This window comes from Marmota monax, unplaced genomic scaffold, assembly GCF_021218885.2.
Source record: "Marmota monax isolate L192 unplaced genomic scaffold, Marmota_monax_Labrador192_F-V1.1 WCK01_AAM20220418_F8-fsc00022, whole genome shotgun sequence".
Lineage (NCBI taxonomy): Eukaryota > Metazoa > Chordata > Mammalia > Rodentia > Sciuridae > Marmota > Marmota monax.
In genome coordinates this window covers 25,146,198-25,173,289 of record NW_026695215.1, presented here as the reverse complement: position 1 = coordinate 25,173,289, position 27,092 = coordinate 25,146,198, and the positions used below count along the sequence as shown (strand labels likewise).

At 48.1% G+C, this 27,092-nt stretch overlaps 2 protein-coding genes across 5 annotated transcripts in view; one reads left to right on the top strand and one right to left on the bottom strand.

The window, feature by feature from the left end:
* Poc1a (POC1 centriolar protein A) overlaps positions 1-26,259 on the bottom strand; it is a 71,347-nt gene extending 45,088 nt beyond the window's left edge. Inside the window, exons 1-8 of one of the 4 annotated variants that reach the window (XM_046431298.2) lie at positions 26,047-26,259; positions 25,359-25,657; positions 21,702-21,786; positions 20,296-20,467; positions 19,707-19,886; positions 17,814-17,921; positions 16,774-16,889; positions 8,906-9,039 (exon numbers count right to left, since the gene is read on the bottom strand). In XM_046431298.2, coding sequence (XP_046287254.1) covers positions 8,906-9,039; positions 16,774-16,889; positions 17,814-17,921; positions 19,707-19,886; positions 20,296-20,467; positions 21,702-21,786; positions 25,359-25,376 — 813 coding nt within the window. In that variant the 5' untranslated portion in view covers positions 25,377-25,657; positions 26,047-26,259. Of the gene's footprint in view, positions 1-8,905; positions 9,040-16,773; positions 16,890-17,813; positions 17,922-19,706; positions 19,887-20,295; positions 20,468-21,701; positions 21,787-25,082; positions 25,317-25,358; positions 25,658-26,046 lie in introns of those variants that run through there. The other 3 variants (XM_046431293.2, XM_046431297.2, XM_046431295.2) reach the window with 3 other exon arrangements.
* Glyctk (glycerate kinase) overlaps positions 1-27,092 on the top strand; it is a 264,580-nt gene that overhangs the window by 97,522 nt on the left and 139,966 nt on the right. The window lies entirely within an intron of this gene.

Below are 27,092 nucleotides of genomic sequence, written 5' to 3'. Positions count from 1 at the left end.
AGGTGCTCATAATGGGTGACAAAGAAAAGTGCAACACCAGCTAACACTGGCTCAGAGCACTTCACTGGTATCAGCCCACTTAATCCTCAGAGGACACTTTGTGCATTTATCCTTCCAAGCAGGGCAATGGGGGCAGGCGATCAGTGGATAAGGCCTGAGGACACAAAGGCAAAGCTTACACCTGTCAGCTACCTGCCTTCTCCACACAGCCCAGAGCACATTCCCAGAAGACCCAGGAATCCTCAGTTGCCATTAGCCAGGTTAAAGTGGATCCACTTTCACTGATGGTGAACAATGTCCACTAATATCAATGAGCATGAAATACCAGGTGCAAGACATCATGGGCCATGTGACTCCATTTGTGTAATGCTGGCTGCAGTGCTGAGCCTGAGTATGTGGGGGTGGGCCATGCATCACTTGGGTACACTTTCAAGCGGACAATCAGCAAGGAGCTAACAGGACAATCAGCAAGGAGCTTGTGAGAGGTGGTGCAAATTCAGGTTACTTCTTGGAAACGTTTGCCATTTTCATACTTTAAATTTTTTAATGAGTGTATGGCATTGCTACAAAATAAAAACAACAAAAATGATTTTCATTTTGAGTAAAAACAAGGAGGAAACAAAGAAAAAGGAATAAAACAGTACATGGAATTTCAAAAAAAGATGGGCAGTTGGCTGCCCAGAGTTTAATGAGTAATGGCAGGTTTGCAAGAAGGAAGAGCAACTAAGGAACTGAAGACTTGTGGGTCACTTTCCTCTCCTGTTATCATTCAACCACCAGATGCCAAGCTGAGAACAAGATGTCAGAAACAGAACACAGCAACAGCAGTAGACCCAATAGAAATTGTGCCCAGCAGTAGGGCAGCCCAGCGGTCCACAGCTCAGTAGGGAGACTGGAACCAGAGGGCAGGCACTGGGAGTGCTCCCGGGTAAAACGTGCGGGTGCTTTCCCATGAGACGAAGTCTCAAAATCTCAGGGACAGAGTCAGTGATGGGTGTGCCCTCTGGAGCCCACAGTCCTCCCCAGCAGTGTCCATTTATTTACCAAGAGGACCACAAGGTTCCTGCACTAGGTGCCTCCACATCCTGTAAAGACCAGATTCCCACGGAGGCTCCTGCTTATCTGTCCAAAGCCCACGCAAGTAGCCCCAGGCACTCAAAGGTCCAAATGGATGACAGTAGTCCCATCAGATTATATCACCTAGTGATGCTGTAGTTCTGTTAGTTTGTATTAAGCACATGGTATGATGCCCAATGACAAAATCACCTAACGATGCATTTCTTGAACTTTGCCCCTGTTGTTAAGCACCACATGACTATATAGACAGGACTCTCCAACACTAATGCCCTTTGGGGCTTGGTCTTCAAGGGGCAGGAGAGCCTAGCCCCTGCCAATCTTGCCAGGCCTTTCCTTTCCCTAACCAATGTTCCAGCTCACCTGACTGACCACTTGCTATTCCTCAAGTGCTGAGCTAGAAAAGATCTTCCCTTTCTGAATGCTCTTCTTTTCATAGCCTCCTGCACTGAGTTCTTTATTCAGTGAATTTCACTTTTTTTTTTTTTTTTTTGATGCTGGGGATTAAACCCAGGGCCTTGTGCATACGAGGCATACAGTCTACCAACTGAGCTATATCCCCAGCCCTTCATTCATTGAATTTTCGTCTTTCTTCATCTTAAATAAATTCACTCAGGCTACAAATTTGCCTCTGACGGCCATCTTAGATAAATCTCAGAAGTTTCTAGTATGTGATGTTTTCACTGTCATTCCCTTGCAAATGTTTAGTTTCCATCGTGAGTTCCTTTTTACGCCACCAGTTATTTGCAAGTGCAGTTTCTAAACTAAGGGGGATTGGGATGTGGCTGCTTATCAGTGCCAGAGATCAGATAAGATATGGTAACAGTCTTTAAGACTGTTCTGTCTTCATGGTATCCTATTTTTTTATTTTTTAGTTATATTGTTTTGGGGTACCAGGGATTGAAATCAGGGGCACTCAACCACTGAGCCACATACTCAGCCCTATTTTGTATTTTATTTAGAGACTGTGCCCAGCAGCAGGACAGCCCAGCGGTCCACAGCTCAGTAGGGGGATTGGAACTCATTGAGTTGCTTAGGACCACGATAAATAGCTAAGGCTGGCTTTAAACTCACAATCCTCCTGTCTTAGTCTCCCAAACTGCTAGGATTACAGGTGTGTACCACGTACCAGACGATACTGGGGATTGAGCCTAGCAGTGCTTTATGGCTGAGTTATATTCCCAGCTCTTTACTTTTTGAGACAGGATCTCATTAAGTTGCCTGGGCTGGTCTTGAACTTGTGATCCTCCTGCCTCAGCCTTCTAATTCACTGACATTACAGGCATGTGCCACCATGCCTGGTTCCTTTCATTTAATTAGTTACCAGGCAGGGTTGTTGCCAAGTTCTTTCTTCCCACAGGCCAGGTGCCTTTCAGAGGCATGAGACTCCATACAAGTCTAAACAGCTCTGTTTCTACAGGGACTTCTTGGTATAACCTGAGCAGTGGCTCTCGGCTGAACCTTCAGTGTGGCTCCTGCATGCCCTGAGCACCCAGGGGCCCACTTGATGAAGCCTCATCCCTGTCAGACTTCCTCACCAGGTTCTTGGGTAGGAATGCTTTACAGGGTCAATCAAGGCCAGCCCCTTCCCTTGATGGACCACTCAAGTCCTTTATGAGATGATCCTATTTACTCTTATCATGAGCACTGAACATACCTGGTGTCCACCCTACTCTCTTCCCAACCCTACTACCCTTAGGCTTGGCTGGACCCACACCAATCATTTTACTATACACTTCTTTTCCCTTGCCAATTTTCAGACTCTAGGGAACTATGCTGTCCAGTTCTTTTTCATGCAAAAAGAAGAAAAAAGGAGCCCATGATAACTAGAAGATTAGACTGCAGAGTATGACTATCACTCAGCTCCCCCCAAGAGCCTCTGCAAGATTCTCTACTTTCTGCACCCTCCCACCTGACTCGATGAGGCCTATACATTCCTGAACTCGGACCACTTTGCCCACAACGGCCATGCTGGCAAAAGTCTAGCCAGGTACCCTCACCTACCAACCTCATAAGAGCTGTAAAATATTTTTCACTGGCTTTCATATGCACATGTCCTTTGAGTCACAGGTAAAAGAAGAGTGGCCATCAAACAGATACAGAGACCAAGGTGGACTAAGAATCCTCTGGCATGGGGTGCTCTGGCCTCTGACCCCCATGTTCAGGCAAAGAAAGTGCAACCCAACCTACCAAGTTACTCTTCCACAAACACCCACCAGGGGCTCCTGCAATCAGCTGTGGGGTCCACAGTGCTATTGTGACTGAGGCTCTTATGTCGGTGTGATGGCCAATAGGGTCATCACAACCTAACAAACAAGGACTGCCCTCTGTGCAAGAGGTGCTGCCCAGGCTCTTTCCCAAACCTGTCCCAAAACACCTGCTCCCAGCTCTCAACTCTGAGTTGCTGGCAGGGCACAAAAGGCCAGGCTGACTCCAGGTTATTAGAGTAGAATAAATGAGCTGATCTCTCTTTTTGTGTCCCTTCATCTCTCAAGTGGGGCCAACCATCCAAGCTAGGTATGACCCTCCTGAAAACTGAAATAATCCTCCAAAAATGAGATGACTGGAGTGCTGGTGATATAGTTCAGTTGGTAGAGTGCTTGCCTCACATGCACAAGGCCCTGGGTTCAATCCTCAGCCCCCGCCCTGCCAAAAAAAAAAAAAAAAGAACCCCAAATAAGATGATTTGAACAAGAGCTATAGAGTACTCCAAGAAACAAGGGTTAAAGGCATTCTCAGAGATTCCTTCTGCCTGGAGCAGCCTAAGGGACAGCCTCCCAGGATTCTTGTCATACTGCAGTCTCCTCTCCTCCAGGGTGAGTCTCTTTTTGTTGCCATTTCCCCAGCTCCAGCCTAGGGCCTGGCATTGCACATGTGCCCAGGAAACATCTGTGGACCCTGCACTCAGAGTCTGAGTGCCCGCTGTTGTCAGTAGCCCCTGTGCAGGTCTGGCCTAAGGTGAGGGATGCTCATCCACATGATGGGCCAGCTGGACGCATGGAACTGCGTGCAGCTCAGTCACTCTGCAGTGACACACACACCAACTGCACAGCCACCAACACCAGATTTAACTCTCTGCCCACGGACCGCCCACCACCCTCTCCCAAATAGCTGTAGGGGATTTAAACCAAATGAGCACGGCTCAAGATTATGTTTTAGAAAATACAGAAAAATAAATCGTATTTCTAGCACCTTTCCCCCACACAAAGCTGTGAGAGTTTCACTTGGGGCACGAGGCTTCAAATGACAGTCACATTCAGTAGGAAAGCCCTTCCCTCTCCCACTGGTGCTCCCTGCTGTAAGAGGAGGGGGCGCACCAGGCTAATGCAGCCCCTTTGCAGCCCTTTCCTCTGCTATCTGGAGCTTCCTGGAGCTTAGGCTGCTCAGGCTGAACAAGTTGGGAGAGCACCTATAATTTTTCAAAATGAGGAATGGGGAGGTATGAGCTGTTCCTGGAGACATCAGGGGTTTCCTCAGAAAACTGGGCATTGTTCATCATCTACCACTAAGATGGTATGAGCCCTCCCTCACAAAATGCTTCCTAGTACTTGGCCTCAGTCAAAGAAGAGAACAGCCCCCAACAGTACCATCACCTTAATTTTTGTCCTGCTAGCCTCCAAAACTATGAGAAATAAATTTCTGACTTTTCTAAATTATTCAGTCTCAGGAATCTTGTTATAGCAGCCCAATGTGGATCCAAACAACTCCCTGGCCCCAAAATAGGGCTTTCCGAACAAAAGGTCCTTCAAATGAGCCAATGGGAAGTGTGGCCCATTTTGCACCAAAGAACCACCAAACTGTATGCATGGTCAGACTCCCTGGCTGATGAAATACCCTCAATGCCAGCATAGAAGTCCAGCCAGGAGACTCAGGGTACTGGATGATCCTGATCTCATCTGGCACTAGCAAGTCCTTCAACCTGGAGATCCCTGTGCTTTAGAAGACAAAGGAAAATCACACCAGGTGATTCTGACCTTAGTCTAGACAAGAAAAGTGCTACCAAACAGCACTGCAGCCCTGACCCTTCTTTCTCCTATGGGGGATCCTCCCCCATGGTCTCCCCAGAGGGGCCTGCTTCAGTCTTGCCCTCAGGACACAGCACTTTCCTAGTACCCACTTAGCCCTCCTTCTGGTCAAGGTCTGCTTCACTCCAGAGCAGCTCCCTGAAGCTGACCTCTATGTTGGCTTCACCCTAGCCTGCATCATCCTCTTCTCACAGATGTGAAAATGGAAGCCTCTGTGAGGGAGTGGCTGTCCCACTGACTAGAAAACTCAGTGGCCCTCCCTCTCATGGATCCCCCAGGGCTACACTAATAGGACCTCCAAATCCAGACCAAAGTTTCATGGGGTTCCCTCTTGCTAGACCAGAATAAGTATGTAGTAACAAGACTGGGATCCAAGCGACCATGAGGCCTGCTGATATCTCACTCAGACCAGTGATCCAAAAACAAGAGTGAAATCACAACTTGAATGTTAAAATGTGTGTGAGGCCGAGTGAGTATGGTAGAAACTGCACAGAGCTAGGTACTTGTCCCAGCTGGGCCACTTTCAGAGGCATGAGACCCCATTACAAGTCTAGACAGCTCTGTTTCACCACCTGGACTCAAAAGTGCTTTCATATCTGCCTTCCTCCTTATCTACAGGATGGAATCCCTGGGCAGCCAGTCCCACTTGGGAGCCCTGAAGCTGCTAAGCCACACAAAGCAGGAAGTGGCTGATAGCAGCTGTGTTCAATCAGGCACTTGGCCACCAGCCCCCACATCACCATCTCCTAGAACAGAATGTGAAAGTTCGTCACCGAAGAGCCCACCTGCACATCTTCCTGGAAGGATGAAAGAGGGAATGAGTTTCACAAAGCAAATTCTGAGGATTAAACACCTGTGGCAGAGAACCCAGTCAGAGCTCAGCCACTGGTCAACGCCCTTTGGGATGCATCTGCATTTAGGGTGACTCCTGGGGCTCAGTCAGAGGGTAATACGTAGAACTTCTTCCTGGAGCTGAGCCAAATGTACTTACCAGTATCTCACAAACTCTCATAATTATGAACAGACAGCACTGACCAGCCTCTAGGGATTTTCCCCCTTGGAACTCAGCATAGCAGACCCCACTCCTGGTCATGGATTTCCATAAGCATTAGGAATTCGGTCCAGTTGTGTGCTCTGTATTTTAGCCAACTGCCCAAATGAAGGCTGTTCAACTTGTAAAATCCCTACTTTGGAAGCCAACATTAGCGGATTCTGAATTACCCTCACCCAGGGGGCAAAGCCAGGAGGGTGAGCTGGGCTTTGCTTGGGGTAAACACAGCTCTCTCATGCGCAGCCCTTTCCCACGTGTGCTCATGCACTCACATCCCTACATCAGCCCTGAGACTGGACTCTTAATCCTGATGCTGCTTCCACATCACTTGTGAGCACCCCAAATGAAAGCCCTCTCAAGTCAGCCACCCCACACTGCAGAATGGGTGAGGAAATTAAGTCAGGTCTGTCCATGTTGGGGACCTTCGACCAGAGCCAACTGTGAAAAACAGCACCAAGGTGCCACCACCAGCTGGGAGTGCATGGTGGTCTCACCACAGGTCTTGAGGAGGAGAGTAGGCAGAGAATCAACATTCTCTAGAAAGAAGCAAGGAGTAAAGCCAGATCAGGGATAGGGCAGAGACAAGCAATTTTGGATAGCCCATCTTCAGCCCCTGTGGAACCCAGAGCAGGTCCAACCCATGACCTCCCACACCTGACACCTGCAGCATCCACAGTGGGGCTGGGTGTCACAACTATTCCAGGAAGAAAAGTCCCTAAAACCTGTGGCACACCAGTCCTAAGTTTCTGTTTTAAATAGGGAGTTTGGGGGATTGGGAGCAGAAAAAAATTAGAGCCTCATATCCTCACTACCATCTTCATCTGAACTACACTGAGACAGAGGCAGGGTCTGCCCACCTTTACCCAACCCTCCAAGTACCTCTGAAGACTTAGCCTGCCTCTCTCAGTCTTCCAACTCATCTCATCCTGCCTTCAGCTGTCAACTTCCCCATGACATCCATTCTATCTCCCTCATGACCATCCTAGTAAGCCAGAGTGGATGCTAAACAAATGAATGACAACATGAACACAGGTCACCTAGTTTCTTTCTGGCACTGTGAGTTTGGTGTCCTGATGAAGAAATGACCCAGTGATTCCATGGAACCATTTTCCTGTACTCCACACCCACAGATCTTCAACTCCTCAACTTAGTTACCACATGTCCAGGTTTAACACAGACAAGGAGATGCTCACGTTCCCTGTTTCACAGGGAGAACAATGTCAACAGGTGTGTCTTTAGGTGCTGGATGCTGTGCCTGAACACCAGCAATGACATTTTAGATACCACATTGAAGTGTGCTCAGGTTGACAGGGGAATTGGCTGTTTGAAGGTCCCTCACATAAAAAAAAAAAAAGAAGAAAGAAAGAAAGAAAACAAAATGTCCTGGGTGATCACCTGATATGCACCTATTTCCGTGCTGTTTCTATGTAATGCTTTTTGTTCTGCTTATAGTGAGCAAATGCAGTAGCAGCAGTCACATGGTGTTCACATGCCCTCCTATCTATAATGTCCTAAACTGCTTACACATTACTTTAAATACGACTTGCCCAAGGGGTAATAGAAGTGACTCCAGCAGGCTTACACCAGGACCAGCAGTCACCCAAGCCCAGGCTGGCTGCACATTCCACTTGGATGTGCTGGCCCAGGGAGAACGGCCCAGCTGGTCCTATAATGTGTCTCTGACAGGGAAGACTAGGAGTCACCACAAGGCTGGGGGATAGCAAGGAGCCTCCAGGTCCCAAGGAGACAAAAATAAAGGCCTATGTCCCCAACCCCCGGCCATGGCCAAAAGGCCCCCCCATGCTCCCTAACCCAGAAGGCAATGAACCCCAAACAGCAGCTGAAAGCCCTTGGCTCAATGCCTATACTGGATTCCCATACTGGCCTAGCATCCCAGGACCTCACTCATCTGTCTGTCTCCGGCTCATAGGTAGAGGAGATAAAGAAAAAATCTCTGAACTGCACACTCCCTACCCACTTAAACACAATAACTTTGTGCTAGCAGGAGATACTGTGATGACTGATCTGCTGAGCAAGGCACAGCTAGGCCACACTTGCTGGTAGGGTGAGTATGAGAGGCCTGAACCCAAGTCAGCTGCTAGTGAGAGGGGCATGAAGCCCAGCTCCCATAGCCAATCCATAGGGGCCTTACACTGGCCACCAACCACCCAGGCAGTCCAGGGTACTGGATGCTTTGAAGTCAGTCAGACAGAAGGGCACTACTCCTTTGATTGAATTTCAAAAATTCCCAGGTCTGTGCCTCAATCTCTGCAACACACATTCATTGTCTATCTCTGAAGCCTGGATGTCAGCCCACCCCAGAATCCTTGGGAACTCTGATGGTGACACAGGGCATGGGTTCCAGAGCTCTATTCAACCACTAGACGAAGGGATATCTGAGGTCATTAGGGGACAGATTCCATTTAGCCACCTATCCCGGGGGGAGTTTGCAAACCATGCCCAGATGATGCCCTTCCCACACCCCACCCAATCTGCCTCCCTTACTCCCTTCTCAGCTACACCAGGCCCAACCCCAGCGATCAGCCCAGAAAGGTGGTCATAAAGGTGGCTATGGGAAAGGCCACCATTTCCCTGGTGGTCATAAAGGTGGCTATCTCATATATACATCTTACTTATTGCACAGGTTCTGAAGGGACCACAGTGGGTTCCAACCCTGAACTCTGACCTGCACTGGCATCAAGGCTGCACCTCTGCCCCACTCCATGCTACTCAGTACCAGGATGATGCCTCTCACCTGATGCCCATGGAGTGTGTAGAGCAGCCGGCCCTCCATCAGGTCCAGGATCTTCAGGGTTGAGTCACTGGAGGCTGTGATCAGGTAGTTTCCCGATGGGTGGAAAGAAAGGGCATTCACCGCTGCACTGTGTACTGGGGGAAGGACATCAGTCAGACTCTTGCTGGGAGGCTGAGAGAGCAAAGCTGAAGCCTGAGACAGGCAATCAGGGCCAACCTTGGCTCAGCACAGGTCGTGGATCATCCCACATTAATCTCCCAGGAGAGTGGCACAATCAAAGGCCAGGAGAAGACTCATCCAGAGTCAAGGGTGGACAGTAGGAGAACCAAGGAAGAGGAAATGGATGTGGCAAACCAGAGGAATCAAGTGATTCCTTCACCCTCTCTCATGACACCCAGCAGTCAAGCCAGGGCAGAAGAGAACATACAAACATAGTGTTTAATCTGTTTTATATTGTTACTTTAGGAAAACCAAATGGAAAATTAAACCCTCAAAATGCCAATACAATGCCAATATTCTGGGGGGGGGGGGTATGGGGACAGGCAATCACAAGGCTAAGACAATTTCAGGAGCCAGTTGGTACTGGGCTCCCATCCTAGCCTCCCTACTGGCCCACCCTGAGACCGTGAACAAGCACCTTGATTGCACTGAGTCTCAGTTTCTCCATCTACACGTCAGCACCCACATGTGCTGAGGGTCTCTGCAGTCCAGGGATGCTACCAGGTTAAGTCCACAGAGCGAGCCCTCAGACCTCAGTGCCAGCATGGATGTCTCTCTTCTCTCTGTACCATGTCCCTTACAACTCCAAGTTCTGCCACATTACCCACTTGGCAGCTCAACCCCATCCACGACCCTCTTCCCCACCATCCTAGCCCAAGCCCACTTTGTTCCTTACTCTCCAAGATCCAGTTGGCCCAGCTGTTGGTTCTTCCAGCCATGAAGCCCTTTTTCCCCTTGTTTCCATGGGCACAGAAAACTCTTGCCCTCCGTGTCCCCTGACTGCCCTCAGGCAGGAGCAGAGTTGAGTCCCTATTACCAGCTTAGTGCCTAGCACCAAGTGGAAATCAGAAAGTGGCTGATGAGCTGGGTGTCCAGAAGCCTCAGTAGGTCACACAGCCTTTCCTCAAAGCTGAGGGCATGTTCTGGGTGGAGCAAGTCCACAGCCAGTGCATGGACCTGCTCATCACAGACTCTTAAGAGTTGCTGCCAAGAAAGCCCCCAGTGACTTTGCACCCACTATCATGGTCTAGTGAGGCGAACTAGTGGCTAAGGTAATCATGATCTTGCAAAGTCAGCACTGTCACAAACATAAAGGCAAGTTTGCAAACCAAGCCCTCATCTCAGCAGAGAGAGGCTTCAGAACACACTGGACCAGTAACATACCCACCATCAAACAGCCCTCAACAGAGGGGTACAAGGAGCCCCTCAGATGCCAGCCCAGCTGATGTGCTGATGTACTGGGGAGTGTGAAGACATGTTCCCAAGTACACTAAGGGGAGACAGCCAAGGATTTACGTAACATGATATTTATATCTGAACAACACTCTCCAAGTACCAGGAACTCTAGGAGGCAGTCTAGAGAGGAGCTGAGGGTCTCTGCAGTCCAGAGACAGAATGCAGAGACCCCACTGCCTACACTAGGATGAAGGCCACCCTAGGCCCTCACCTAAGACAAAGGTAGCAGAGGAGCAGCCAGTGGCAGGAGGGTGGAGCAGGGAAGGTGGCTCAAGGATCCTTAGATTTCCCCAGCACCACAAGGGCAAACAGAGTCAGTGTGTGGACACCACACTATAGCCTTTCATCTGGCCAGGCCACCCAAGGGAGACAACCTCCCTCCAAGGACGGGCAACAGAAGTCCCACTCTACTATAAATGCCAAGAACACCAAACATTGGCTGGGGATGTGGCTCAAGCGGTAGCGTGCTCGCCTGGCATGCGTGCGACCCGGGTTCGATCCTCAGCACCACATACAAACAAAGATGTTGTGTCTGCCAAAAACTAAAAAATAAATATTAAAAAAAAAAAAAAAGAACACCAAACACCTGGAGTCAGTTACTTCTGAAGAGGGCTGAGACTGGCATGCCAGGCTTGGGGGAATGCCCCAGACACAGGACTCTCACTCTCCTCCACCTGCTCTCCTGCCTCATTCACTGCCTGTACCACCTCCACTCTAACACTTCTCTGCCTCTAAAGTGGTGGTGGAGAGGAGGGACCAATCTAGAAGGCCTCATCTTAAGAGCCATCCCTGGATGCCACACAAGGGCCCAACTGCTCCACAAGGGGTGAACCTCCCATCATGATGCCCTGAGTAGTGACTGTCCAGAAACAATCCACTTTTCATCAAGTCCAAATCTGCAGGCCTTTTTCCTGGCTCCATGGTAGATATCAGTGAGGACACAGACTGCTATTATCCCTCAACCTCCACCTCAAAAAGGGAATTCCAACTCAGGATCAGAGATAAACCAACAGAGAGTTTACACAGGTCACCAGGAGCCCAGGAGGTGTGGAATGATATCACCACAGCCCCCAGACCCAAACATTAGGAACTGGTCACAGCTTGTAAGCAATAGGGAACTTAAGGAGAGACCTGGATACCCACAATCCACTCTGCTCATACTGCTATGTGTAGAGGACTTCAGCAAACATGGGCCTAAAGGGATACCAACTGGCCAAGGAACCCAGAAAGTAGGAGGGACCTTTTTTGGGCAGGTCACGCTTGGGTCAAGCTGCATCCCCACATCTTGTCACACAGGGGTAGCTCACTTCCATGTGCCCATGAGGATCCTCGTGATGTATCACAGGTATCACCTGTGACACAGTGGCTCTGGGTTTCCAAGGGGTGTTTGTTTCATACCTGTAAGTGCCTTAATACTAGCAGCAAAGGACACCCAAAACATTCTTTTTTGCAAACACTATGTAAATGCCCACTTCAGGATAGAAGGAAAGAGACAGGTAAGTTGGCCAGATCAGGAAGGATAAGCACACTGCTCCCAATCAATGGTTTTAGTCTCAAAATAACAAGTAAAGGGTGCAGCCACTTCAAAATCCTCCATGATGGGGCTGGGGGTGTAGAGCATGTATGAGGCCCTGGGTTTGATCCTTAGCACTACATTAAAAAAAAAAAAAAAAAAAAATTCCTCCATGACCATGCCTCAGGTAGGGTGGGAGTGCAGGGGTATACTAGGGACCAGTGGCCCAAAACACCTGGGATTCAGAGCTCCAACTAGAGCTTCTGGAGAAGGCCAGGTCAAACCTGCTGTGAGGCAGCCAAGGGAACTACCTCTCCTTGGGATCTTGGATAAAACACTAGAGTCATCACACAGTTTAAGGAACCCAGTGTGGGAATGATGGCAGAATTCCAGACTTGGAGGCCCTGAGCTGGAGACCCAGATTCATAGCCTCCTAGCTGCATGGCCATCATCAAAGTGGGACATTGTCCTGCCTTGCTGGCCACCCAGGCCTGTCACTAGATATCACTAGATAATGGATCAGCACATGCCTGTAAACTCACAAAGCACATTTGGATTCTGGGACGGGGGCTGCTGCTCAGATGTTTGAACAGTCTTAACGTGGGTTCAGAGCATATGGATCCTAACCCACCTCCATGGGGACTGGCACTCTTAGGGCTCTACCAGCTAGTCTCCTTAACTGAATTGGGAAATCAGAAATGCTCCCCACAGTGATAGGCCAGAGCCAAGTAACTCTTTGCCTGGGAGGAGAGTTGGCTAGCCCAAGATAAATGGTGCCAGCTATCTATAGTCCAAAGCCCCAAGCAGGCTTCAACTCCAACAACCCAACCCAAGACGGGGAGTGCCCTCTACAAAGCATGACTGGGGGGTGGCCAGACACACACTGCAATATCATTAACCAATTCTCTCAGAAGAGTCTACTGGACTCACATACCAGAAAGCCACTTAGGAAGTGCCTGATATCCATCCAGAATCAACAGGGGAGAGAGACACTGGATATCACTGCATCCTTAAAACCTTTCCCCTGGGTTTCCTAGAAACCAGAGACAGAAAAGAGATCAGGCATCTTCCACCATAATGCTGAGAGCCTTTCTTGTGGAATCAGCCTCCAAAGAGACCCCACTGCACGTGGGGGTGGGAGCTTCCCACATGGTGGGTTATACCCACAGAACCCTTTGGGGAGACCCTAGATCTGAGCAGACCTGTCCTGGTTCCTCCATCAGCAAGAATAGTGAGAGGTACATTCCCCTACCCAATGAGCTCAGATCCATTCAGCTTACTGAGCACCTGAAGGTGAGCCTTGAGGCTAGGGGATGAGTCTGCTCTCCTGTGAACACCTGCCAGGTGACACAGCATTGGAAGGGGAGCTCAGGGGGAACCTACTGTGTTTACAGGATGTGCCAAGTCTTTTCAAGACTCCGATCTACAACAGGGCAGCAGAGAAACAAGATGTTGCAGGCTCAATAAGGAGCTCCATCTCAAGAGGAAAGGACAGCAGCAAAAGCAGACTGGAAGTTCCCAGTGGAGCCTGTTCACTAGGATATATACTCAGGTGCACTCATGTTAAGGTTTAGTGTGGGACACTGCAAGAATTTTCAGAGGTGAGATGATTATATTATGAGTTGTGTCCTAATCCATGGATTAATCCGTGGATATGGATTAACTGGATGGTAACTGTAGGCAGATAGGTTGTTGGAGGTGTGCCTTGGGGTTCACATTTTGTCCCTGGTGAGTGGAGCTCACTCTGTGCTCCCTGGCTGTTATGTCTGAGCTGCTTTCTATGCCATGCCCTTCTATCATGATGCTCTGCTTCACTCCAGCCCCAGAGCTATGGAGTGGGCCAACCATGGACTGAACCTCTGATACCATGAGTCAAAATGAACTTTTCCTCCTCTACATTGTTCTTGTCTGGTCTTTTGGGCATAACTAAAATAACTCAGGACTTAGTTCTGGTACTTACCTGAGTGCATCCACTTCCCCAGCCCCATTATCACTAAGCTTCACTCTTGTCCACTGCCTAGCCTGTTCCCCCAGAACTCAAGGCCCTCTCCCTGGACCCACCCCTCCCCCTCACCTGCTCTGCACTGCTCTACCTCCTGACCCCCCCCCCCAAGAAACCCCACTCTCTTTCTTCCCCTGGCTTCAATTTCTCCAGCACTCTAGTACTGGGAGATGGACTTCATAACTCTCACTCCAGCTGTTTTGTGGCCATTTTTCTTCCAGGGCCTTCCAATTATGGAGCCCCAGGATGTGGCATCAGCTGTTCTCTCATCCCAAATCCCACAAGCCATTCCCTGGGCCTGACCCCTCCCCACTCTGATGTCAGAGCTCACTTTAACATTAAGCTCTGATAGCCCACCCACCAGTCACCATGAGACAGCAATACTCCATCCATATATTATCAACACTGCTTTTTTCTCAGATGTCCCTCATCCCTTTGCTCCTCAAGTGACAGGCCCATTTTCCCACTATCACCAGTCAGGACTCATCTTTGGGACTCAGGCCACAGACGGCATTCAAGGCTCTTTCTAAGGGGTACCTGCTGCTGTACTCCATGAACACTGGGCCTAGGTTCCTGAATCATCAGGGATAGGCCTGAAGACCCTCTCCTCTCAGCGTCAGGACTCATGTGGTACAAACCACACCCAGCCCTATATTATAATCCTCATGTGGATTCTCCCTTCAGATCTTCACTGCATAAGGATCTATTATCATTCCCTTTACAAGAAGGAAAATAGGCTTCACTCATGAAAACTGCACTGTCTTGTCAACTTCCTGTCCCATCTCTCCTTGCCCAAGCCCTCCCTGTTCTGACCTGCCCACCTTCACCAGTAGATGCACAAATGTATCCAACACCCCAACCCAACCCTTAACTCAGGCCTGACCCAGAGCAGAAGAAGGGCCTCTAAGCCTGAAGAAGGGAAAGGACCACAACTCTCCGAGTGGTGGTGGTCTCCAAGTGGATAGTAGACCCCACTACTGTTCTGTTCTAGAAGGTTCTGAAAGAGCATCAATGACAGATGCCAGGACTGTGTGTGTTTTTTGGTTTTGGGTTTTTTTTTTTTTTTTACTATTTATAATATCTAATACAATTTAAACACTATGTAAATAGTTTTTATATTGTATTGATTAAGGAATGGGTAACAAGAGAAATGATATACATGTTTGGGTACATATTTTTTTAAAAAAACCTGGTTTATGTGGCTGGGCCCTGCCATCCAGTGGTGATGTATATTATTGCAGGTCCTGACCAACAATTGGCCTTACCAGGAGACCAGACTCTTAAAAGACCTCAGGAAGCCTCAGACTATACTCAAAGGACTTAAAAACAGTATACTACAGGGACACAGCCACATCAATGCTTATAGCAGCACAATTCACAATAGCTAAACTGTGGAGCCAACCTAGATGTCCTTCAGTAGATGAATGGATAAAAAAAAAATGTGCATATATCCACAGTGGAATTTTACTCAGCATTAAGAAAGAACAAAATCATGGTATTTACAGGTAAATGGATGGCGTTGGAGAAGATGTTAGAAGATGAAGTTAGCCAATCCCCAAAAACCAAATGCCAAATGTTTTCTTTGATATAAGGAGGTTGACTCATAGTGGGATAGGGAGGGAGAGTATGGGAGGAATAGATGAATTCTAGATAGGGAAGAGGGGTGGGAAGGAAAGGGAGGGGCAGGGGATTAGCAAGGATGGTGGAATGTGATAGACATCATTATACAAAGAACATGTATGAAGACTTGAATTGGGTGTCAACATACTTTATATACAAACAAAGATATGAAAAATTGTGGTATATGTGTGTATTAAGAATTGCAAGCAAAAAAAAAGTATATATATAAAGGCATAAATTGGCATCAACATATTTTATATACAGAGATATGAAAATTGTGCCCTATATGTGTAATAAGAATTATAATGCTTTCCACTGCTATTGTGTATTTAAAAAAAAAATCAATAAAAGATTTAAAAAAAGAACTCAGGAAGTAGACTCAGCGAGAGCAGCAGCATCACTAATACTGTACCTTATTCCCACTTTGTGCCAGCTATTCTCCTACTTCTTGACATGAACCAACTCATAAACCCTCCAACACCACCTCGGAGAGAGGCCCTATCATTGTCCCATGAGCTCCAAGGAGTCAAATGAATACCCAGTGTCACAACCAGGAATGCCAAAGTTGGTCAAAGAGTCATCCTCCACCCTGTGCTGTTCCCAGGCCAGAAACTTCTCCCCATTCTTGGGAGGTCTGGTCACCAGGGTTATCCTAAGAAAGTGCTGTCCTCAAATATCTGAGAGCAGCTAGAAGTGATCATGGGAGTATTAGGGAGAGCTCTGAATCTCAAAGCCCATACCTGTGTCAAAAGCTACATTAAATCAGGGTGCACAGCCCTGGGCCTGACTCCTGAGCCTGGCTGCTAAGTCAACCCTCTATATGGCTTTACACGAGGATGATACCTTGAAACCAGAGGTGGCCAAGGTCCCACCAATCCTGACCTGTATGGTCAGTCTTGTCCCATGGCCCTACAGGACAATCTCCATTATGGGGAGAAATAAGAGCAATGGATGGCCCCAGAAGTGGCCTTAAAGGGGAGGAGTTCTAGCCAAAGATCCCAGCTACAGTGTGCGTGAGACTCTGCCACCTTATAGCTGGGCACCAAAGGGCTTTTTGGAAGCCCAATGGTACCAGGTTCCTTTTCCTAGTCAACATTCCAAGCAGGACAGGCACACCACAGACTGCTCATCCCTGGTTATCCAACAGACCGAAGACTCCTCCTCAGGGATGTCCTCAGGAGCATCAAACCAAATGTCTACAGCAACAAACCAAATATCTGGAACCAGCACAGTCCCACCATAGCTGTTTATAGGCCCACGGGGCTGTTCAATACTCACACTGATAATGCTGTAACAGTCGGTGAGTCCGCACATCCCATACCTTCACTGTGTTGTCCATGCCAGCGGCAGCAATGCATGTACCACTAGGGTGGAAGTCCACATAGGTGACAAAGCTAGAAAACAGGGGCCATCGGGAACTGAAGGAGGTCTGCCTGGCTCAGGATGGAACCAAAATCATTATCGCTTTCCTAGCCCTGTGCATCTGCTCACACTGATTCCTCAAACCAGAATACTTTTTTTTTCCCCCCTTTTTAAACCAATGACCAAGGGAGAGCAAGAATAAAGTGAGAATAGTCACTAGCAGTGAACTAAGGTGGACTTACCAAGATCAATTTTCAAGTACAAGCAGAAAAGGTTGTCTTTAAACCCACAGGTCAGCAAGGCTGCTCTGGAGTTCCAGAGCTGAAACTAGTACCCTTGCCTGGGCTGGCTCCCAAGTAAGTCCTGCCAGCTGAAGTGCTGGCTATGTATCTCTAGGAGACGTACCAAGGGCTTTCAATACACAGGCTCTCAGGAGAAGCCCTTCCTTGTGGTTCCCAGCATAACCAAAGTGGGCAGAAGCTCGGGTCCATTTAGGAACCTGGAACAACTGAGTCCCTACTTGAATGCAGGCTCCTTCCCCTCTTCATGATGTGGCACAGTATAAACAGTTATCACCTGCTATAAAAATCTGACAAGGCTTTCATTCATAAATCCATCACCACAGGTAATATAGATGGAATCTTGAAAATGAAGTTTGGGGCAGTGAGTTCAACCGCTCAGAGACAGACATGTTACAATTTTGAGAACTAGAAAGTAAAGGGAAAAGAGGGAGGCTTAAATAATTACATAGCTTGAGGTTAAACATTCCTGTCGTTTGTGGGATACTTTCCGTTCACACAGGAAAACATACAGAGCTTGTACAAAAGGTACCAGCCAAGAAGCAGAAGAGGTGTAGCTGCCACCCCCATGGCTCCAGCCCCTGAAGACCCCTGGCATGCCCAGGTCTGCACTCTGTACTGGAGCACTTGCAGATAAAAGATAGCATTAGGACTTACCTGCCATGCTCACAGTATGAGTACACACACTCCCGGCTGGTCTTGTCCCACAGCTTGACAGTCTTGTCATCACTTGCAGACACGATGAGCCTCCCATCAGGGGAGAATCTGAGCCAGACAGGGAAGAAGTCACAGCACTGATTAACAAAGACTGCATGGGAATCACACACCATTTTCCACAGCTACCTTTCCCTGAATGCATACTACCTGACCCAGGAACTATCTAGGGGTACACATCTTGCTGCAACTCCAAGTGACCCTGGGTAAGTGCTTACCTCTCTTTGAGGTGGAGTAAAGTAGTACCTATCCCACAGTAAGCATACAGTAACACAATGCACAAAACCCCCCAGTAAAGAGGGCCAAGGGATGGATGTAGCTCAGTGGTAGAGTGCTTGCCATGCATGAGGCCCTAGGTTCAATCCTCACATGGTGTAGTAGGGGGACAGGGGGACCAACAGGTACATGGCATGTGGCAACACATACCCAGTGCTGACTCCTGGCTTATTAGCACGAAGCGGTGAGGAACCCCACATCAGGTGTAACTATCTTGCTCCCAGGTTATCTGGGTCAGCAAAACACAACCTGCCAACCCAACAGCATGAAGGTCATGGGGACCTAACCACCAAAGGCCTGCTAAGGGCCTGACAAGCCACTTTGCTGGCCTGGTCCCTCCTGTTCTTAGGACTTTGACCGTAAGACCTTAAGAGCAATCAGGCACCTCCCAGGACAAAGGAATGAGCGCTGCCCTAGGGAACAAGAACTTGCATGGATTCTCAGAACAGCCAGCTCAACAGTCCCAAATCTCTGACTGCAATGTTTTCCTAGTGTCCCCTTGCCCCCTCAACCCTCTTCTCTGGAGCAAAGAGAGAAGAAAAAAAAGAGAGAGAGACAGCAAGGGAGAGTGGGGAGAGGGAGAGAACTCTGTTGAAAGGAATTAAATAGCCAGGAACAGTGGCACATGCCTGTAATCCCAGCAGCTTGGGAGGCTGAAGTAGGAGGAGAGTAAGTTCAAAGCCAGCCTCAGCAACTTAGTGAGACCTTGTATTAAAATTAAAAATTAAACAGCTAGAGATGTGGTTCAGTGATTAAGCATTCCTGGGTTTTATCACTGGTACCAAAAAACAATAAAACAAAAGGAATCAAATAATTAGGAATATGCAAAGCTGTGTCTGTAATTCTTGGACCATGAAAAGTCCTTCAGGTCACCTGGCTCCCCATGTGCTTAACATAGCCTCCCATACCAAAGAGAGGGCCAGCCTCCAAGCCAATCCCCCTAGGACCCTGAAACCCCCTCTAGCAGCTCTGGGGAGAAAAAAAAAAAAAAGTCTCTGAGGAGGAGAAAACTCCAGCAGAAAGTAGGCAAGACTTATGCCAGAGAGACTTGGGTTCAATCCCTAGCTCTTCCACTTACCTACTATGTACCCTGGGACAAGACACTGTGCTGTTCTGAGTCTCATCTGCAAAATGCAAATGATACCATCTAGCCGAGAGACCATCCCGAGAAACAAGGAAAATTTATACAGTTGTAGTTCTGACAATGTCTTATTACTGATATTGCTATTGTTAAGAAGTGGTCCCTACTGGCTCAGCTAGTGCTATGTCAGCACCAATGTCAGATCATCATCATGGTGGCCAGTTGACTAATTTATGTGTCATCAACTCAGTGAAACTTCTCAACAAATACAATGTAGGAAATATATTTACAAATGCCATTTTAAATATAAAGAAACCAAAGCATTATTGCCATTTTACAAATAAAGAAACCAAAGCACAGGAAGATTGGTGGGTAGCTAAGTAACTTGCCCAAGGTTACAAGATGATACCTAACAGCCTCACTATATCCCTCCTCAACCCCTGGGTTCCTCCAAGAGCTCCAGACATGACAATGCTCACTTGGCACAGCGGACCCAATTGATGTGCTGGTTCAGGGAAAACAGGAATCTCTGGCGATGAGTTGACCACACCTTGACTGTCTTGTCATCAGAGGCTGTCACAAGGGACTGGCCATCACTGCAGAAGTGGACACTTCTCACCGTGGCTGAATGTGCACGAAACACAGTGGACTCACCTTTACTAAGAAGATAGAAAACAAATCAGGAAACCTATAAGTGACATAAGGGCCAAGAAGCACATCAAAGCTCTCCTACCCTTCAAGTAACCCTCCCAAAATCAGTCCAATCCTGAGTATCCCAGTCCCTCCAGAGCCTCCAACACAGGAGCAGAGCACTGCCCTTCCATCTCCACCCACATGCAAGCAATGTCAAGTAGCAGACCTTTTGAGGATGGCTAGTGGCACCCCAGAACCCCTCTCCAAACCTGAGGAGAGAGGCCCAACTAAAGCCCAGCCTCTGATGATGTTCTTCCTCTGTGGTAGGACAAATGTCACACCGTAAGCAACCCAGAGCCAAAATAGAGACCTTAGTGGGGACAGCCCTGGCTCAGGGTCCCAGCCTCTGTCAAACCCCTCAGATATATAACTCACACATTGGGCACCCAGATGCGAACAGTCTTGTCACGGGATCCTGAGGCAAGCAGATGTCCGGAGGGGGAGAAGTTCACACAGGTGATGGCATCCTTATGGCCCGTGAAGCGGTAAGCGCGTGACTGGGGCTTCATGTGCCAGATCATGAGGCACGAGTCCATGGAGCCACTGGCTGAAGAGAGTGGGTGATGCTATGAATCTTGGCTTGAGTGGTCCACAAGGCTTCACTAGGATACTGGGGAAGCAGTGGGGAAATCGGGCCTAGCTCCACATTCCCAGCATTTACAAACAGGGTCCCCACAGTGACAACCCATACTGCCAGTGACGCTGACGTGAAATTTGGAGAGTCTAATGCCTGGCAACTCTCCAAGTACAGTCCTACATAGAAATCAGTCCAACAGAGGCCCTTCAATATGCCAGACTTGAGCTACAATCCAGGGATCTGGGAAAATTCATCTCCATGGGGCCCTTAGTCTACCTACTGACACACCCTGAAGGCACAAAGACCAAGTCTTCCCAGTACTAAGGAGCCAGCCCAACCCATTCAACCATTGAGAAGACACAACTCAATAGAAAACCTAAAAGAGGTCCCCAGAACAGACCCGAAAATGACTTCAGTTCCCTTTGCCTATAGCAAACCATGAAGCCAACAGCTTCTGGCAAGAGATCTTGACAAAAAGAAGGGGTGAGCCTACTCCATGGGAACAAGAAAGACACAACCAGGAAACTGTATGAATCCCATGTGACTAAGGAAGGGAGGCACCCAGCCACAGCAAAAGGGAATGGGTGGTGGGGGTGGGGGTTCCCAGGCTCTGCTCAACATCTTTTCACTGGTAGGCCTCTGTAACAAGAAGGTGTACCATTAGGAACAACAGCACAGGCCTGTCATCCCAGTAACTCAGCAGGCTGAGGCAGGAGGATCCCAAGTTTGAGGCCAACTTAGTGAGACCTGATCTCAAAATAAAAAATTAAAAGGCTGGGGATGTAGCTCAGTGGTAAGATACCCCTGTAGCACCAAAAACAAACAAATGAACAAACAAAACCCCAGGGGTATCATAATACTGTGAACAACAGAATCTAAGACTGAAGGAAATGGGCTCACAGCTTAGAGCCCACTAAGAGGAGACTGGAATGTGCAGGGAATAGCCAGACTCTTGTCTTACCTTCAAAGACTGTGTAACTACAGCAAAGGCCCTAACCTCTCTAAGTGTCATGCTCTTTGCATGTAAAATGGAATTCATGAAGCCCAGTGCCCTGATGGTTGGTAAGTGAAAACAAGAAGAGGATCCAGACAAAGTACCCACGTCACTGTTGTGCTCTGCTGCCCCTACACCACACCTCCCAGGTAGAAACTCAAGGGTTCTCAACTCATAACCTAGTGCCTGGGACAAGATGCCTTCTGTTACCCAGCTGCTTCATGTTGACGCTGAAGTCCACACAGGTAACTGCATCTCGGTGGCCCTTAAAATGCCTCTCCAGTGAGGGGTCCTCCTGCAAAAGAGTCACATTAAATAAGTGAAGAGGCTGCCCCAGAGCCAAGACTAATTATAACAGGCAGGAAGGGTTAAAAAAGCTCAAGGTGTGGGGCTGGGGACACAGCTCAGCTGGTAGAGTGCTTGCTTTGCGTGCACAAGGCCCTGGGTTCAATCCCCAGCACCACACACACACACACACACACAAAAAAAAAAAAGCTCAAGGTGTGATCTTATATACAGGAAATTCTAAGGAATCCACTACAAACTAGTAGAACTAATAAGTGAGTTCAGCAAGAAAGCAGGATACAAAATCAACACACATACAGTAGCAATTAGCAATCTATAAAAGAAACAGCTCCACTTATGGTAAACAAAAAATATTTAGGAATAATTTAACAAAAGAAATATAAGACACATACAGTAAAACTAATATCTTGAAAAAAATTAAAAAGAAACTAAAAAAAAAAATGGAAAGATGTCCCATGTTGTGAATTGGAATACAATATTGTTAAGATATAATACATAGCAAATCATTCTACAGATTCAACATAATTCCTGTCAAAATACCAGAAAGAAGTCAGACACCAAAGGCCACAGTTTATCTGATTTCACTTATATAAAATGTCCAAAATAGCCCAAGGAGCCAGACACAGTGGCACATACCTATCATCCTCACTAGTTAGGGACCGAGACAGGATGGTTTTGAGGCCAGCCTTGGCAACTTAGTGAAACCCTGTCCCAAATTAAAAAATAAAAAGTGCTCAGTGATAAAGTGAACCTGGGTTCAATCTCCAGTATTGGGGTGAAGAGGGTAAAGAGGAAAAATGGGCCTTCCAAGCACCTTCCATCTCAGGAATCAGAGCCTGTACTGTGAACTGGTTAGTGAACCCAAAGGTCAGCCCTGATAATTCCTATCAAAATCTCAGGCCCCAAGCTAATCCTAAAATTTGTATGGAAACTCAACTCATTCCCCCCCACCCCCCAAAAAATCTTAGACGAACCAACAACAGCAGCAAAATAGTCACTGTGGAAAAAAGTCTGTCAATTCATCAGAGTTAACAAATGACCCATCAATTCTGGGCAAATACCTCAAAGAACTGGAAACATGTTCACACAAAAACTTGCTTGTGAATGTTCACAGCAGCATTATTCATACTATCCAAATAGTGAATAAACCCACGTTTTCAACAACAGGGTAACCAAATATGGTATATTCATATAACAATATTATTCAGCCATAAAAAGGACACATGCTACATAGGTGAGCCTTGAAAACTTAAGGAACATTTTATCTGATTTCACTTATATGAAACATCCAGAATAGTCAAATCTATTGAGACAGAAAGTAGTTTATGGTTCTCAGAAGCTCGAAAGAGGGGGGAAGGGAAGTACTATTATTGTGTATGAGGTTTCTCTCTCTCTTTTTTTTTTTAAGTGAATTTTTAAGGTATAGGAATAGTACCTCAATAAAGTTATGCCAGCCTTGGCAACTTAGTGACACCCTGTCTCAAAATAAAAAGTGCTGGGGATATAGCTCGGTGGTAAAGTGCCCTGAGTTCAATCCCAAGTATTGGGGATGGTGAGGGCAAAGAGGAAAAATGGGCCTTTCAAGCACTTTCCATCTCAGGTATCAGATCCTGTGCCCTCAATTTCCCTGTGAACTGGTTAGTGAACACAAAGGTCAGCCCTGGACAGACTCCTGATGGCATCAACACAATCTCTACCCAACATCAGAGAAACAGTAGGGGCATTCAGGACACTACTTAGGAAGAGACTCTCTCTGCTGGGAGCCATTAGCCAAGTAGGTATGACAATTTCCTTGCCAGCGTACCCCATGTTGCTGACATGTTGCAGTGACATTGAATGTACGTGACCTTGCTCAAGGACCAAGGCAGATTAGGGTGTTCCCGGTTTTAAGATAATCGTGTTTAGGGCGTTCCCAGTTTAGGTTCCAGGTTTAAGGTTTAAGATTATTCCTGCTGGGAATAGGGCGTATCCTGCTGCCTGAGTTCCCCTTGAGTTCCCACAGGATTCAGACAATATATTTTGGAGATAGAAGCCCAGTGGAGGTGAATTTGGCAAGAGAACGTGGATTTCCCCAGAACGTGATTGTAGACGGCTGGTGTGAGTTCGGGAATAAAGAGTTGCTGTTTGAATCTACAAGCTGTGTGGTGGCTCGTGATTGTGTGCCCAGCCGGGAATAAAGAGTTGCTGTTTGAATCTACAAGCTGTGTGGTGGCTCGTGATTGTGTGCCCAGCCAGACTGCAGCATTTGTGCCCAGCCAGACTGCGGCATCTCTCCATGCAACAGCAGTATGTATCTGAGCACTTGAGGTGTTACCCTCCAGTCATCCAAATGTATCCCTCCATATTAAATATCCGAAACCATTGGGGCTGGAGTTGTGGCTCAGGGGTAGAGCGCTTGCCTAGCATGTGTGGGGCCCTGGATTCGATTCTCAGCACCACATAAAAATAAATAAAATAAAGGTATTATGTCCAACTACAACTAAAAAATAAATAAACATTTTTTAAAAAATATCCGAAACCACAATGAAGTATTTCGCAAAGACTCTCCTTGGGAAAGGATGTCCATAGGGCAGAGCAAAGCTGATGTCACCCCACAAAGCTGTAACCAAAACAAAGGCTCCATGGCCCAATGCCCAGCTCCACCCCCAGCACACCTGCTTGAGCGCCCTTTTCAAAAAACAGGGAGAGGGACTCCAACAGATAGCAAGTGCTCCATTCTGCCTCTTGCCCTTACCTGTCTCGGGAAAAACGAGTGCAAGACAGGGTCCAACTCTGGGTTCAGTGGGAAGAGACAAGTACAGATCTACCTCTGATCATGGGTGCCTTTAAAATGCCCAAATCCCTCTTCCTTCTGTGTTCCCTAGATGTTGGCTTCATCTTCCCCAAGAAGGGTTTGTATGGGGAGGCAGGGTGAGCATCGGGTTAGAAGTCAAGAGGTCTGGGTCCTAGCCTGGGCCCTCTGCCCAGATTCTCAGACGCCTCAGGGTGGGGGATCGCGGGGAGGCAACAGACTACCCTCTAGCCAGAAAGCCAGGTCCACTGGAAGCAAATTCTCAAAAGGACCAACTTTGGAGGGTTCCTCTCTGTCTTCTTGAAGAGCCCGGAATCCAAATGGGGTGTCCGGGCCCAGGTCACACAGCAGACCTGGGCTATCCCCGACATCCCAGTGGCCTGCTGTGTACACCTGTCGGAAAAGGGTAGATGTTTCACAAGACCCAGACCAGCCACCCATTGCTCGGGATGGGGAGACAGACTATAAAGGCCCACACTGGTCCCAGGCCACACCTGAGTCTCATCGCGCTCGTGACTTCCTTCCTAAGATGCGAACCCTGGAGACAGGAGCTTGTTTGTTCACCAGAATAAACCGACGCGGGGCCTGACACGCAGCGGGCTCTCAGAAAGACCGCCGACCAGTCCGCTGCAAACCGTAACAGGAGGCGGCGCGGACCGCCCGGGAACCCAGCGCCTCACCCCGCCCTCTCGCAGTCACTGCTCGGGCCAGCCAGGTGTCTGCCATCCCAGAGGGGACACTAAAGCACAGGCGGCACGGCAGGCACTTACTGAGCAGGGTGCGGCCATGGTTAGGATCGCTGCGCCAGAGACGCCGGAGGAGCCCGAGTTCGTGGCGACGGCAGTTGCGCCAGTTCAGTTTCCGCGCCCCCAACTGCCGCCAATGGCAACACGGATCGCTTCGCCGCGTCCCGCCCACCTCAATTAAAGGAGACCAGCCTCAGCTTTTTGCCCGCCGACCGGAAGCAGAGTTGTGTGATTGGCACCATGGTCTCTGCACTCCGCTTCGCCAAGGCAGGTAACCCCAAACCGCGCTGCCAAAGGCCTGTGTCCGCAGTCACTCATTCCTCCTGAGAATTTAAAAAGCTCAGGTCAGGGTTTTGCCGCTACCGGCCCGTAACCCGGCCCACGTGATGGGGAGCGCAGCCTTGTGGGAAATGAAGTTCCACACGGCCCACACTTAGCGTCTGGAGAAAAGTGGAACTACATTTCCCGGGATGCCTCGCGCCGGAGCCAGGCTTTACCACCCAAAGCGACGGCCTCAAGGACCTCGGAAGGAGGACACGTGAGCTAGTATGTCCTGTTGCTTTAAAGCACCCGCCCAAGATGCTATGAAGAGCTAATTTTTCGCCTCTCGGAGATTCTAAGTGCTTCGCCCCTCCGAACGCGCTTAAGACAAGTGTCCATTTAAAAGAACACGAGTCACTCGGAATCACAGCCGTAGAGTGGAGAGACCTACATTCGATTCTCAGTTCTCGCCTGATTCGCTGTGTGACCTCAGGAAAAACGCTTCTGCTCCGTGGGCCAATTTCCCCATTGGTAATACGAGGGAGTGTGACGCAGCATGTCCTCAGCACCCTTCAGTCTTGAGAAGCTATCAAATTGTCTGAAAGAAGGAGGAGGCAATATTGGGGCCCGGCCACCAGAGGCCTTCCGTACTCAGTTTCTGCGGTCCAAAGTCCCAGGCTGGTGTTAAGACCTTTCCTCTACCTGGCTTCCCTGCCTGCAGTTGACCTCATCAGCTGGATTGCAAGATTCAAGAACCTTCTATCACCTCTCCTGTGTAGGTCAGTTTGTCCAGATTCCAATATTGATTAGGGTCTGGTCAGGCCATCGGGTTTTTTACTGCATCTAGAGACCCGAGACTGTATATCCCTGGATCTGCAAACCAGAGCTAGGTTCATTCAGTTAACTCGGAAACTATCACCTGGGTGAGCTGGCTTGTAGAGGAGCTTGTCTCTTTTAGACCTGGAAAGTCTGAGAACAGACATAAGAAACAGGCGTATGTTTAATCTCAACTGGGGTTCAGCACAGAATTTGTTCCTTTACATCGGAAATACTCAGACTAATTTATTTTAGATACTATGCAATCCTTAAAATAAGTGATCCCAACAATTCAGGATTCTAAGACAGGAGAATTATAAGTTTGGAGCCTTCCTGAACAACTTAGGGAGACTATCCCAAAATAAAAAATAAAAAGGGCTGGTGATAATTATCCATTAAACTCAAAAGTTCTTCTACTGGCTGGGCATGATGGCTTGCACCTGTAATCCCAATGGCTCAGGAAGCCAAGGAAGGAGGATCATGGGTTCAAAGCCAACCTCAGCAACTTAGCGAGATGCTAAGCAACTCAGTGAGACCCTGTCTCTCAATAAAATACAAGAAAGGGCATGGGATGTGGCTTAGTGGTTGAGTGCCCCTGAGTTCAATCCCCAGTACAAAAAAAAAAAAAATTCTTTTATTGTTGGGTTGCATTTTTGGTTTGGGGTTTATTTCATTTGAATT